Source organism: Lineus longissimus, chromosome 18, assembly GCF_910592395.1.
Source record: "Lineus longissimus chromosome 18, tnLinLong1.2, whole genome shotgun sequence".
In the NCBI taxonomy this organism is placed as follows: domain Eukaryota; kingdom Metazoa; phylum Nemertea; class Pilidiophora; order Heteronemertea; family Lineidae; genus Lineus; species Lineus longissimus.
Window position 1 is genome coordinate 15,183,714 of NC_088325.1, and position 15,502 is coordinate 15,199,215.

Sequence of the window (15,502 nt, forward strand, 5' to 3'; positions counted from 1 at the left end):
GTAGACGGGCCTCGGGTCTGCCACTGACCCGAGTTGGGCAGAAAATGAGTAGAAACGAAAGTACGCTGCGCTAACCGAGACAGCAAGCACCATGATGATCTCACAGGATCATATTCAATGCCAGTTCTGTATCACTAGCATAACAGCATGGAAATACGTTTGGTTAGCCCTCATGACACGCACAAGGAATCAGCAACCAGAGCTGATTGTACTGTCTGCTTTGTAACTGCTTGATGGATTTTCCAGCAATGATCAGTTCAGCTGTATCACCAATCTCGAAGATCTCCCCAAAACCCCAGCTGATTACTGCCAATTCGTATGTCATACTCAGATTTGTGTTTCGACGGAAGCAGTAGGGATGAATGAAAACCTGGCCGAGATTTGTCTATCACCAAGCTGGCAAATTGTGAAGAAATGTCCAATCTTGTTTCTAAACCGTTCTCAAAGACATGATTTTCGTCTCGTGTGGATACATCTAGCACAACTAGGGCAGTATCTGCAGGTTAACTTGGGTGATATCAAGTATGGATCTGATCTATACACTACTTGCTAATATGAAAGCCACAGCGAAAAGCGTTAAAGGCTTCGTTGGCAATATGTCTGGTGCAATTACAAAGCAATCCCTTTGAAAATATTCCATCAGATCTCTCTGGTGCCGGTGAATCTGGTGGTATTATAGTGGATAGATATGTAGCTGGAGAGCCGATAGTTTCAGAAGCGTTCCTCAAGAAAACATGGCACTTTCGATGCCTTGCAGGTATACTTACGATTGTGTATTTTTGGGCATGGTCGGTGCCAGCGTTACCAGGGCGCCATCCGAGTTCTTCAAAGTTATTGCGGAAAATCTGAAAAGAAGTGAGCAGTTCAGACTTAGGTTTTAGTGTATCATTTCGCATATAGCCAGGGATCCTAGAAAAACTGATATCTCTACCTCTTAGGGCCAGGTATTTTGTGCGTGAAATCTTAGAGTAACCACTTTAAGGTGAAATGGGAACGACCTTTCTATAGCCCCAGCCAACATAAGCACTATACGTGAGATTTATCCATTTCTTACAGCCTCTTCAGTATACATAATAGACCGTGTCGTATCCATTGATAGCCAACTCATTGGTTTTCCATCGACCCATTGATTGTATCTTGTCTTTCTTCATTGATTACACTCATCGTTCGGATTGAGGCGTAACGATACATCGATGACAACATCCACACGCGCAATTGGGTGTTTCTCAGCCGATTCCGTTCAGCTCTTTTGCTCCCTACTTTGCTACAGAGTGTATCAACAAAGATAACGACATTTGCTCTGTAGTGCTCTTTTCTCTTGGACATTAAGTCCGTTACAGCTGTTGATATGCACACAGCTTGTATCATCTGATAGATCATAATATGACTGTGAAGGTTGTAACTACTTGAGTTTAAGGCCCAAGTAGGAATAGAGAGTATTTTGGATAGAATGACGGCAATCATAACACTGGCCCTGCGTACACTTTCGGATGAAGCCCGAGGCCCTTTTATAGGGGTGATCCTGTGGTATGGGCCTATGTCATTGTATGTGTATCACATGCACCTATGCGAAATGTCTGGACGAAGGCTGCGACGAGTCTATTTCAGATATTTAGTCGGACGCACCAGTGCATCACAGTACACAAGTGGCTCTGTACGGATATGAAACAACTTGGGCGGTGCTATTCAAGGGGATTTTCTGCTTTACGTTTGAAGATGGAGCTGACTCGACAACCCCGCAAAGGCAAACTCAATGTAAGTCAGCTTGCGAAAGTCTCACATCAGGTAGGAATGAAAAACAACATTATTTAGTTTCTATGGAAACTTTTCACATCAATCAGTATGCACACAGAGCACGTTACGATTTGTGTTCAGCCTAAAAGTATTGATGAAGATCTTTGCTTTGCGTATATTGCCGTGTACATGGACTATCGCAATTCTTGTTGTGAAATCAAAACATCACACTTATTGCCCTGATTGGTGAATATCGTGATGTTGCACACCAGTTATTGATTGTTAATGGGACCACACTGGTTATTGGAGCGTTCATGGGATTGACTCTCTTTTAGATATGTATTTTGTGTGTCCCATTATACTTTGAGTGAAGAATAGCTATGGCTACATCCTGAAGTTCCCAATGTGTGTTTACAGGTGCATCCACAATTCATGTCAGGTACGCGTGGTATAATGCATCTCCTTACGACCTTGCCACGCAAAGTGATTTGACGACGACGTTGTTGCTATGAAAATGATTTGTTTACGATGAATTAATTTGTTTTCTCAGCTTTATTTTCATTTGAATTCGATGTTACTGCTTTGGCCTTTGTATGTGACCCGTATGCTGACTTTGACACTTTACAATATAATCGCATCTATCGTGGGGTATCATATCATTTCGTATTTTATGTCACAGAAAGGTGAATCTCCATATATAACTCCATTCTCCATGAAATCATCCCCAGTTATTGACCTTTTTGTCGCCTCTGTGATCAATAGCCATCATTGCTTTCTATTAGTACACATATCACGTCGAAAGTACTTATGACATGAATATGATCCGCGATCAATGCTAATAACTTGGTGGTCTATTTTTACTCAAAAATGCACCTTGCGTCATGAATTCAAGGATCAAAGGAAAAATCCCTTTGAAGGTTGAAAATCGATTGTGGTTTTGATCACATTACGTCTGTTTGACATCTACATGTACCAGAAGATTATCCGATGATCGTTGAATATACAGTACATTATGTTACATGTACATCGGACTGGAATGTGTATGCATGCAGTGAATCATCATATCATCACGGCTGCCAAAACGTCAGGGAATCATTTTATTTCAGTTTCTGAGGAATATGGATGAAATGACATTTTTTACGCTTAAAAGCATTGCTGATTCGTCTCGTTGGAGACAAAACTTGCAAACGCAGCGAAACAGATTTATAAATTGCCAACAATTACGACCATGTTGGAAATATTTGTGATGTTGCCTTTTGGACTCATTATGAGCAGAAATGACCGATTTATCATTGGGCTGTATGGTGGAGAAAGGGGAGGATGTTTTTAATTTCCAAAGCCAAATACAACTGCAGTCTTACCCATTCTCCAGTATCCGAAATCGTTAAATTCTTAACCCAAATGAAGGCTCGATAAAAAACTGATTTGTATTTATTAATTGCTGGCAAAAGTGGCTGTCTCTTACCTGCTGCATCCTGCCACATGCGCAATAAGGTCGCTTATGTCACGAGATCCGCAGTAGTTGCTGAAGGCAATCTGAAAAAAATATAAAATTGAAACACTTTAGAATAGAAACCTCTACTTTCCACTGAAGGAAGACAATGGGTGATATGAATAAAGACTAGCAAATGCTTTTACTCCGGTTTTGTACAGGAAGGCCTAGTGTAAATGTACATGGAGATTTAGATAAAAGCATTTGCTATTCTTTATTCATATCACCCATTCTCTTAACGACCTCCGCAGTGTTTTTAGTATGCATGACATGTCGTAGCTTATTTTTCCGGAGCATTAAACGCATTGCCTTACGTTTTCACTTCCACTCGGCAATTGTGACGCATGGCTCTGCAAAAACTCCGCGCCTGTTAAAAAATCCGTTTCTTATGATGGAGAAGCGACTGATGGGCAAATCTCCTCAACAAGCTCAACATTCGGTTCCGACATGCTCCCATCCTTTGATGTCTTTTGTTAATAGGTTCTACAGCGCTTTGTGAAACTGTTATTGCTAATGGAGGTATTTTATTGGCCTCTGAGGCGGCATCAGTGTTTCTTGGATTTTTTAAGGTTTTTATTCAGTTCGGGGGCATCTTAAAATCGTCGGAACGAACTGCGAAGCCATGATCTTGAGGTGATCAACATATCCGAAGGTGACTTACCGACGGATAATAGATCAATTGCACAGGTGTATTTTTAAATTCACATCCTTGGTGATGGTGTAGTGCTTATTGCGGTTACGAGTTAACGAGATACTGTTGAATTTTTCCGAGGCTAGCGTATATGGCAAGCCGTTTGCTTCAAAAAGTCGAAATGATTTTTTTTCTAGTCGAAATGATTTATTTTCTAGTCGAAATGATTTTTTTTCTAGTCGAAATGATTTATTTTCTAGTCGAAATGATTTTTTTCTAGTCAAGATATTTTTTTTCAAGTCAAGAAAAAAAATTTGAAATTAAATTTGTTTTTCAAGTCGAGATATTTATTTTTCTTCTCATTTAACTTATTGAAGTTGAATCAATTAATAAAAATTTCACTGCGAGAAAAAAATGATCATAAAAATAAAAATAGTGTTTGTAAAATATAACAATGATACATAATAAATACCGAAATAGTGTCGAAAGTAAAAATTTCATACTCGAGTAAAAATTTCATACTCGAGAAAATAATCAGTCGAGCGCTACAAAAATAAAGTCGAACATTATGACGTCATCAGTTTTTGTGTACATTGCGCGCGCCGTTCCAATTCAACACCTGGCCAGCCGCGATCAGGCCCGTGTATTCTGCAAACCCTCTATCGCGTGCAATACCTGATCGTTAGTGCTGTGCATATGCACCAAGACCTCCGCAAAATCTTCTGCCAAAACGGAACCGGCACCGAAGTGATCGCATGCACGTATATACAGCGCACTCAGAATTCCTAGAATGCCATCTAGTAGCCTGGAACAGTTCTCTAGTTTGTTTTAATCTAATGATTGTCTGGCCCTTTCAGTTCGCCGGACCATAGCGGGACACTGACGCAGACACTCGGCAATGTCAACAACATCGCCTCCCGCCATCTTGCATACTGTATAGACTGCTCCCCTGCTATGTATATATGTGGGCATTAGAATGCGAAGTCAGCAAGAGAACGGCTGGGGACGAGTCTACATACTGTACACGAAAAGTGATGACGTCATAATGTTCGACTTATTTTTCTGTCTCGAATGTGTTTTTTTTTGTTGAATAGGAAATTTGTCATTTACAATAAATTTTTATCGACTTGAAAATTTTTTTTAAAGAATTAGAAAAATAATCAACTGATAAGTTGTATATAAAAAAATTAATGAAAATTTTTTTACTTAAAAAAAAATATGTATATATATTTAAAAAGTCGACTTAAAAAAAAACTTGTAGAATTGAAAAAAAAATATGTAAACTTGAAAATACTAATCTCAACTTTTTGAAGAAATTTCTTGACTTGAAATATTTTTTCTTTACTTGAAAAAAAAAATCTCGACTTGAAAAAAATCATCTCGACTTTTTGAAGCAAACGGCTTGCCATAAGCGTAGTTCTTAGTGGTCATGTGTTCATCATCTGGGTTACTAGTTTTTGATTGTCGATGTGGCTTGGCCATGGGTTCTCTAGATTGTTGATGTAGCCCCCACCCACGTCAGGTTGCTCGGTCATGGGAAGAATTATCTGAGAGTTTTCATCTGAATTTGTCTACTTCTTATTGCGGTGCCCGTGGAGTTAGCCCACTGATTAAGGTGACCCGTTCACGGTGCTAGATCAGCCTCAACCCAAATTAAAACAAAGCATCGACATCAAGACTAACAAGCAGCACATCACCATGGTCAAGTACTACGTCACTCGAAAGAGTCGAACCGTGACTCAATCACCACTGCTCCGCTTTTGAAAGAAACTAAGAAGAATCAATCCCCAACCAAGCACGACAGCACAATAGCCTACAACAATGTCCATTGTGGTGCCTGATCAATCGAAGTTATGATGTAACATACGTAATGCATGTATGAGCTCAATGTCAGTTATTGGCGATACTATTATCAAAGTAATGAGAGAAGTCTCACATCCACCTAAGGTAAAGTATACACCATAGATGAGATCACGTAATATATCAACTCCATGTCAGTTCCTGGCTAGACTGATAGGGGAATGAGAATGGCTCGGTGATCCGAATATACAGAGCATGTACACATTGTCGCGTACATTTGGGGATGAGGCGAGAATAATCTTTGATTTGCTGATTGCGGAATATGTGTTGCTTCATTTCATGCACATATGCATGGGTTTCTCCATTATCTAGGATAGAGTAAGATCAAAACGAGGCCACAGCGATGGTCATTTCTGTACAAGGGCCGCCACCCACGCATACATGTCCCAGTGTGCCACTACGTGTGTCTATTCACCTACTTCACCTCACCAACCGCGTAGAAGGCATCACGTCCAAATCCGTTAAGTCCGGACTAATACGTCAATTGATCAATGGGGACTGTTACCGATGACTTAACTGGACAGGCATGACATGAACGCATGACGTGTTGATACCCTTACAAACCGTTGCTAAGACAACGTGTAACCATAATGCATTACTCAGTGGTCCCTTTCCCCTGCGGACACTACCTGTTTGTTTTGTCATCATGTTTACTGTCACAAAACCTTGATAATTTCGTCCGGCAAGTGATACGCAGCCACTCTCAAACCTAATCTCCTGCGCATTCCAATATCGCGATTTGTTTTTAGTTCGAATCATGACTCTTTGGTTACAGTTAAACAGGACCTTTTCATTACTGCCTGTGAGGTAATTAGCGGCTCATGATGTTGACCTTCAGGCTTGAACAAACAACAGGTGATAAACAGGATAGCATTTTGAGGTATTCAATGTATCACATAAAAACTGTTATGATAACGATTCTGACGTCTGTTCCTGTCTGCTCTGATGCAATTCTGAAATCAATATTCATTAGGCCCAATAGAACTGTTTACCCCGCCTACTATCATATCACATATTACTGAAAGTGTGCCGTTTGCCCGAGATGACGAGAGCCGCTGCCCATGACAGCACCATTAGAATGGTTACTGATGCACCGAGGGGTATAAAAATTATGTGATGAGAGTTTCTAAAGCCTAGAGACAGATGGTGCTAATGACAGGCTTGATTATTAATTACTGGGGGAGAGTTCCATTACGATCCTGGCGTTCCGAATCACATACGAGATATCGGGGTAAAGAAAACGGAGTTACGCTTGACAATGACCTGACGGCGAGGTGCTTGAGTCGCACGAGGCCAACTGGGCCCATTTAGCTCTCTCAAACCCGAAGTAACCTTTAAACCAGGCTCTTCCTGTCCCTCATTCTCTCCATACACAACTCCACAACCAAAAAGCATAAGACAGCATTTTTACCAGAGCCAAATGTCAACCCAATAGAAAAATCATATGTCGATTGTACGGCTGAGTGTAATGCTTCACCCTTGGGTAAAACACGGAGCCAATTTGCTTCACCGATATTTGAACTTTGTCAGTCAAAGCCTTCTCACCGTTAAGCACTCGCCTTTAAAAACGACACGCCGAGAGGGGAATTTTTCTTGCAGCTTACGTCATCTGCTTTCTTCTCCATACCAATGATACCATTACGCTGTTGTTAACGGATTACACTTCTTGCGGCTTCTGGAGCGCGTTCAGTTCAAATCACTCATTTTATGGAACTAGTGCAAGCCGGAGTTATATAGGATTCACGTTGTAACGTGTCATGTTTCACTTGTCACGAGTTTACAGACTTAGGCTTGAAAACACGAAGTGAGGGTGAAAAGTGACCTCGTGAATCGCAGGTAGCCCGCTCTTTGGAAATGACTTGTTTGTTCTTCATGTCGCGCATGTCCTTGATCCCTTTTGAAGAGTCGGGCAACCTGAAAACCCTTGTTTTGAATGATTTAGGTGGTTGATTGTTTGGACTTGTAGACATTTTCGCTGCGTACAGGGCTTGCTAGGCGACAATTCGGAGTCAACCTGATGGATCCTCAGTAAGATTATCATGGTAGAAAATATTCATTGATTTCTTATCACAGTCATCATCCCCCGAAATAAAATTTCGAATGTACGATTGCTTGTATTTCGGTTGTGGCGCAAATGGTCTCATCCAAATGTTGAAGCCATCGATGCTACATCAGATTGAAAACCGCTCATGATTGCGTTAGCTGAGATCCACCATCTCCCCCCCCCCCCTGCGAGGTGATAAAACATGTCTAACGAAGTCAGCATGATGGAAACTTCCATGTGACGAAGTTGTGACCAATTTTACACCTATGGTTGTGCTAATCACTGGTTGCCAGGCAAAGCGTGCGTTCATTCAACAATCTGACAAGTCATCTACTACATGAAAGGAGTGATAAACATTCGATTTTGTATTTTCACTGCACGAGTAACCCTCAGAGGGTAAGCGTTAGTCAGTTTCTCATCGACACGTCGTCTAAGGCTGGGGTTATATAGAGTTCACCTGTCACTTGTCATGATTCACTTGTCACAAGTCAACTGACTTAGGCTTGAAAACGTGACGAGAGGGTAAAAAGTGACCTCGTGAATCGTATGTAACCCGCGGTTTGGAAGTGACTAGTTCGTTCTTCGTCTCGTCACGCATGAAAAGTTAACAGTGACACGTAACATGTGAAAATGTGAAAAAGTGAACTCTATAATCGCAGCCGAACAGTTTATGTGGAGGATTTGGGACGTAAATAGTCTTTGCAGTAGAGATCCGGAAACATATTGCAACATTAAATTTATTTTTTCATGAATATCTCGATGCGCACTCCTGATATTTTAACACGGCATAAAAAGAACAGCTCAAGACGTATGTTTGACATCTGGGTAATATTCATAACAGAGAAAATTGCATAACATCAAACTTTCAATAAACACTAATTTTAGTCATTCTTGATTCTGATTCATATAATAATTCTACACAAGTACTCTCACCTTCTCGGACTTCCCATTGACATCGAGATAGATTGTCTTAGTGTTCTCAAAGGACGTTCCGTTACCCATTCTGGTCTTAAAAGTCACGCGTTATCCACAAAATATTCAAAAATGATCGAGGTCTCGATTTGAAAAATCAGCACATCTTCGTTTCGTCGCTGTGATTGATGATCGGTTGAACAGCTACTGAAGACGCCGTTAGTTAGTCCGTGAATTCGGAGTACATCTAATCATGATGAATATACAGCCCGCTGATATAATGATCTATCCTGATATTGTACGAAGCGAAAAATGATGAAAAACGGGAAATTCTGTGAGACTTTTGTCTGATTCTTCACCGAAATCTCACTGCCTTCGCTCTCACCACCTTCTAAGCTCGACTCTGCGCGTTCTAGATCTCTGTTTCTTTGTTTTGCTTATTTCCATGGCAACGTATGACATCAAATCAACCCACCAGGTGTGATCGCAGCAGTGAGTGATGCATACAGCGCACATACTGTTGTCATGGATACGAAAACAAATCTGACCAATGTGAGAGGTCCGAGGGGGGCAATGGTTTGTAGTTATGTAGAGAAAAGGTCACTTCCTTGGTTCGCTATACTTGTAGGTGATGGTATGGCGTGCTTGATTGTAGCTGTACATGTCATACTCAATGGGGTTTATCCCTGGCCGGGAGGGGGAGGGGTCAGTACGGGTTAAAAGGTGTGGTGGGATATTATGTCATGCAGCCGTCAATGTAAACCATCCCCCCCCCGCGGCCAGTCGTTGAAGACTTTAGGCGTTCACCACATTTTTCCACAAAGTTTTCACTAATTAGAACCCGCGTCCAGTATTCAGAAAAGGCTTAGACGATAAACTATACAGAGTAAGACCAATGTCACATAAATTTTAATGACTTTGGCTTAGCCACCGATTTTCGACAATCCCCCTCCCCCGATATCGATGCATGGAACAGATATTCCACGGAATTAGTGTAGAAATCTCTGCGTGGTTGTCGGTTGTGAACATGTCTCACAATCAGTATCTCTATGTATCGCCATCTGCCCACCAATCGAACAATTTAAAAGCGCCACAACCAGCAACAAACAGCCTCGACAAGTTTATTTCGTGTTGTGGGGCGATATTTGGAACACGTCGACGTCACTACCCTCGTTCTCCGATTACTTAAGGCACTAAGCATTGCTTAGTTCTAAAGACAGAAAGAAGGTCAAGCGTGTCAGTGCTTAGGCCTCATTTATATGCCGTTGACACTCTGTGAGGAAGTAACACACACAAGATGATGCCTTCACGAGACGTCCCTATTATCTGGATTTACTACACGTACTTGTTCGTATTAGGTAAGTTTTTTGTGCCAATTTCTTTTAATTGGTGGGAGGGGGGCGTATCTCACAGAAAACTATGGAGGCCTGCTAGCCTAGATCCAGTTGGTTCTCATTTTGCAGTGTCTCGTGAGGCCGGCCCTACTGGGCCTACTGCCTCCAGGCTTGACTGCTACTTGCATGCCCTGGCCATTCTATACCGGTCAAAATGTCACTACATTGGGGTTTTCTTGGGTCATTTTTCTTACCTATATACATGTGCACTGGCCTCTAGTCATTATTAGCCTATATTATAGGCCTATAAGTATATCTATTCTGTAAGTTTAATAGGTCTACTATTTTATTTCGGCCTATGCCTATTATGTCTCAGGCATGACACTTTATGTTTGCCCTACATCACATGTTTAATATGCAATGTATTTGTTTTTGTTTACAGTGCACCGAGATTGTAGGCCTTCTATCAGTTTTTGGGCCTACTGATCTGATAGTCATTCTTAAATTACTCCAATGGATGACTGAAATTGCACAAAAACATGGACACCGCTGATATAGTTTCAAGTCTAGTTTAGGAACTGGCATGAGACGTTTGAAGACTTATATATTAATCCGATCAATGGGTGATAGATATGCTTGGCAATGGGCGATATGCTCCTGGCCTTTATCGTGGAGGACAGAAGACACTATTCTTCAATTTATTGTCCATGGTGTAGACACGTCAAAAAAGATATTGTATGCTTGGCGAGGTCAATATTCATACACTTATATCTGTGCTGACCAAAATCCACGCTGCCAACTATCTAAATAGTTGGCAGCGCATACCATAGTGCTAATCAGACTAAAATATTAATGACATTTTTGTCAATATTGCAGCGTACCTGTGGGGATAGTAGTGTGGTAGTCCACAACAGTATATTGCTGTATGCATGAAATAGTATACTTCTGTTTCACAGATCTAAGACCCCGGGACTTAGAGCCACGTCGGTTACAGACTTGCGCCCCCCCCCCCCCCCCCAGTTCCCTTCTTTAACCCCCCCCCCCCCTTTGAACTTACAGAACGACCTATGCAACTTAGGCCTATGACGAGAAAGAACCGACGTGAACATTATATTTCTCTTCAAGTTCTAGACTCTGCAGTCATCCACGTCTCCGGTGCAGCATGCTTCCAAAGTGTAAAGTCCGACGAAATCCTAACTTCGGAAGGATTCCCATCCTCGTTCCCTCTCAAAGTATGTCACTACGAGGTTATGGTTGAACCACGTGACACCAAAGCTGTGTACATCGTAGCCATCTTTGATACGTTCGAGATCAACGACGGTGACACAGAGCAGAAACCACTCAAGAAAATCAACAAGATTCAGGTGGGTTTAATGTGCGAGGTTCGTCCATTCACCAGGGTGCGCAACCAAAAACTCATGTTCATACGACTATTCGACCTGCACATTCCGTCGTAGTACAGATGGTTCCATCATTAAGTGCTCCCCAGGAGCTTTCAAGCGAACGTGAACGGTAACAGCGACATGTTTGATCGCTTCCCCTTTTTCGGTGCAATTTTTGTTTTCCGCACTAAGTACGGTATGTTCCGCGCTTCCATACACAACTAGAAAGACCATGACTTCTCAATCAGGGAAACAGAGATAACGTGTCGAACTTTTAGCTTCCCAAACAGTTAGCGGAGAAGCTCACAAACGTAAAACCTGAAGTAAAAACAGCATTCCCGTGCTTCTTCGTGTTATTCATAAAATTGTTCGGAAAACCCGATTAATTCACGTCCTCTCACAAAAAATACATAATTTGACTTTATATTTGCAGATCCATGATGTTCTGGATGAAAATATTGGAACATACACAGATTCTGTGCCTCGTGGTACCGTGGCGAAGATTAACGAGGACAGGTCGAAGCCATCACTTAAAGTAAGCATTTGGCGTGAATTGATGTGACCCAGTCTGTAGAAAAGGTATGGAAATGAAATGTTTTTGATTTTAGACTTTCGGCTAAGACTTTGGTTTCGCCAGCTGTGCACCTCAGATCTGTCGCTGAACGGGATGGTAGAGCTGTACATTCCCCAAGTCCTTCACATCCCGAAAAACGAAGTAAGTTTTGTTATTGTTAACTTCGTAATTTCAGATCATTTTCACGGCTATTCACCAAACTGCAGGGTTAAAAATATTCAAGATGCATTTCCAGTTGATGACGACCCAGGATCTCGGTATGTTTTGTCCCATTATTTCATCACTGTAAGTCCTCGGCTGTACGTTAATCTGTTCAAAAAGTTAACCTCGAGTTACATGCCAGTCTCACCATGCATACTAAGAACCAAAATCTAACCTACAATATTTTCATATGCCTCGAAACTGCCTTTTGACAAACCAATGCGGCCAACTCAGAACATGACGTATCGCATTCCAAGGTTCAAGCAGCTGCGTTCAAATGTCATTTACCTCCTTGCTTTCAGTTCCAAGGACATCGTTTCAGGATATACGAGGGACCATCGTTAGTCCTGGCTACCCCTTTAACTACCCCAACAGTTACCAAGAAATCTACCGAGTTACTACCAATAATAGTAACGGTGTGCTGAAGTTTAACTTCGTGGTGGGTAGGGTTTTATTCAATGAAGTTTATAAATCTGCTGTAGAAAAGCCTGCAAACTGGTAGCCTATGATAAGCTAGCGGAAGGAACCATGATATATCCAGATTATTGCAGATATTGATGGTGAGACAAATATGATGGAGATGTGTCGATTTGCTCGAGTAGCACGAAATGTTGACCCGAAGAAAAATCGAGGCATATTGCAACTTCAGAGACAGGTCAACGCGTTGCTGGAACACTCTAGGGACTCCCTGTGGTATATTCTTAACAACACCTTGACCATCTCCTAGTTTTCTGATCACCATTCTTGATCTGTGTCATTATGGGTGTAACCTCAACCCTTGATTAGCACTTATTGATTTGGTGCTAATTAACAATCAACGTGATATACCTGATGAATATTTCCAATGAAAATAGCTGACCTTGACTTCTACAATGCGCCAACGCCAAGGGGGTTTACTTGACCTCACTTTTAACTTAGGTCCAATGGGCTTACTGAAAGAGGTATTACTCAAAGTTTGAGTTGACTTATCTTGCCTTGAACGAGCCAACCCTGATGACAATAGTCTTGAGACTTCATCAACTAGCCTATCTTCACGGAAAGTTTTCCTTTTCCTTCCTGCAGGATATAAGTTTAGGAGAGGGTACGACACTTGCGGTCTATGATGGCAACAAAATAGCTTCGGAGAACTTGGTGTATAGGTTCCCCGTGGACCACGAAGCAAGAACAAATTGTAAGTGCAGTTTTGGGCCTTTGACACGGTGCCAAACCAGACCAGAACCGAGCAGATCACATTCATGCGCGTTTCATTGCAGACCAATCTTGACTGATCCGAATCGGTCAAGATCGACTTGGTCCCGTGTAAACGGCCCTTACTATCTTACCGAATTCGCTATTCTTGTCGAGAAAGCACTTATTTCTCTTTGAAGTCATATTTTCCCGTTACCGTGTTAGGAATCAATATTCTTCTAGAGTTGCTGTTCTTACCTTCTGTTCGTTGACCGGTTAAGACAGATGACCACATATTGAAACTCCATGTTCGTTTCTAAAAGCAGCACCATCGATACAAGACTCGGTCTAACTGAAAGAGTCAAGAAATGGTTCAACACTTTTTTTCTCAGGATTGACAGGATTCCCCTTCTCACTGCCTTTCACTGTTTTCTTTTAGGGAACTACTTTGTCTCAACCAACACAATGACGTTACTGTTTCTATCAGCGCCTGAGGATACTGACAGGGGTTTCAACATGACATATGTAGAAAGTGAGCATACCTCGCAAAATGAAATGAAAAACAACCTCATTCAGTCTGACAATGTTATGAGTTTAGAATTGCGAGCCAGCTATGTCGTTTCAGAGTAACATCACTTGATATGACTTGATATAGACACTCTAATGGTTGCTCTGTTATAGAGGTATGAGATGATGTGCTTGCGTTCAGAGAAGATATATAATTAAGCTCATTGAACTTAGTCATCGTGATCGAGCCATGAACAGTTAAAAAAGTTATGCTAAAACAGCGATATTTATTGAATCGTTTTATTTGATTTCTTCCAGATTGTGAATATAATGACATTGATACTCCTTGCGACGAGGTACCACAGCTCAGTAAGTATTCTTGTCGTCATGGATACAGCACAAGTCCATTTGCTGAATGTTGGTCTCGTACATACATGGGTGTCGTTCCAATTTCCTTTGTTCAGAAAATATGTTGCGATCAGTCAAGATTCATACTTGGGTCTTACAGGCAACTTCTGTGTACATACCGCTATATCGTTCGAATAGACTCACTTCCTTCAAACACATGACGATATTCTTTTATTGAATATATGTTGTTATCATTCCATTGCAGATTTTGTCAAGAATTTGATCATCATAGGCGCCGGATGCGGAGGAGTTCTGCTACTCGTCTTTTTCATTGGTCTCATTTGCCTATGTTCGAGAAAATGTGACGAACGGAGACAGCGGAATATGCAGGGCATGCAGTAAGTTTTCAGAGTCAAGGAATGGGGACATCTTCTACCTCAGCCCATCTTCTTCAAAACCGTACAAGAAGTTTGGCGATAAAACTTGCCTGCACAGTTAGGCATACAGCACAGTCATGACAGTGGTCAATAGGCTATAGGACAAACGGTTGACATATTAAGCAGGCCAAGCGTTCTAATCTAAGAGAGCTCGCGCTACCGGCCTAGGTTGCGGTGGGGTACCATTCCCTGTCCTTCGCGATCTTTATAAAACAAATTCCCTGTGCATAACATTACATTATTCAAGGGTTTTATCAATTTCGTATAGACTTGTGTTTTTGTCTAATTCTCGTTTCGTTTCTTTTTCAGACGATTCGATTGAGGCGAAAAAGGATGATTACTGGAGAATTATTGGACGTATCGTTTCTCAGGGTAGATGTCTGGCCTGGTTTTGGACTTTCAAGATGAACCGCCCCATTGCAGGGCGACGAAATGTTAAAGTTTGTGACAGCGGGTGTCAAAAGGTCGTTAACGTGGATTCTACTGTTGTACTCAGCAGATAGAAGATACTGCTATATGTACCACCAGACTGTTATCTGCAATAGTCTGCGTCCTTTACATACTTATGCTAATGAGCCAGGGACTAAGCAGGGCCGGTACCTTGTGGTCCTGGAGGGGGGGGGCACTAATAGCAGATCAACTGATAAATTGATGTACAATTAAGCCATTATGCAACAAAAATGTAGATTTTCACATCTAAAACTGCACCATCCTACTTCAACATATTGTTGTTGCTCGGACGGTACATTTAGTTCGATACATTTATGTAAACACTGTACAAAGTGTAGTTATGCAATATCATTGGTGAAATGATTATCAGGGTGCTTTCTTTATATGAGAAGACGCATTGTGTAGAATATACTCATTTTTTACTTTACC

General features: G+C 41.4%; 3 protein-coding genes across 17 annotated transcripts in view; 2 read left to right on the forward strand and 1 right to left on the reverse strand.

Moving 5' to 3' along the window:
* The window catches only part of LOC135502343 (high affinity cGMP-specific 3',5'-cyclic phosphodiesterase 9A-like), a 32,533-nt gene extending 23,371 nt beyond the window's left edge, over positions 1-9,162 (reverse strand). For all 15 annotated transcript variants that reach the window (XM_064795121.1, XM_064795122.1, XM_064795115.1 and 12 more), the window contains exons 1-3: positions 8,695-9,162; positions 3,200-3,270; positions 768-845 (exon numbers count right to left, since the gene is read on the reverse strand). In XM_064795121.1, the coding sequence (XP_064651191.1) occupies positions 768-845; positions 3,200-3,270; positions 8,695-8,763 (218 nt within the window). In that variant the 5' untranslated portion in view covers positions 8,764-9,162. The remainder of the gene's footprint in view (positions 1-767; positions 846-3,199; positions 3,271-8,694) is intronic.
* Positions 1,746-15,502, forward strand: part of LOC135502340 (gamma-aminobutyric acid type B receptor subunit 2-like) — a 71,853-nt gene continuing 58,096 nt past the window's right edge. The window contains exon 1 of the mRNA XM_064795106.1: positions 1,746-1,785. The gene's annotated coding sequence lies outside the window, so the exon portion shown is untranslated. The remainder of the gene's footprint in view (positions 1,786-15,502) is intronic.
* Positions 9,828-15,482, forward strand: LOC135502344 (cubilin-like). Its single transcript, XM_064795126.1, has 10 exons — positions 9,828-10,031; positions 11,133-11,371; positions 11,823-11,924; positions 12,139-12,220; positions 12,467-12,603; positions 13,227-13,335; positions 13,771-13,863; positions 14,157-14,207; positions 14,452-14,584; positions 14,933-15,482. Exons 1-10 carry the CDS (start codon positions 9,971-9,973, stop codon positions 14,943-14,945), a joined length of 1,020 nt encoding a protein of 339 aa, XP_064651196.1. The 5' UTR covers positions 9,828-9,970; the 3' UTR covers positions 14,946-15,482.

Excerpts from the sequence above, each read along its gene's own strand:
- LOC135502344 (XM_064795126.1), top strand. The coding sequence starts at position 9,971 with ATGATGCCTTCACGAGACGTCCCTATTATCTGGATTTACTACACGTAC. Across the intron at positions 11,925-12,138 it reads GGTCGAAGCCATCACTTAAA|ATCATTTTCACGGCTATTCA; the intron begins GTAAGCATTTGG and ends TCGTAATTTCAG. Across the intron at positions 12,604-13,226 it reads TGCTGAAGTTTAACTTCGTG|GATATAAGTTTAGGAGAGGG; the intron begins GTGGGTAGGGTT and ends TCCTTCCTGCAG.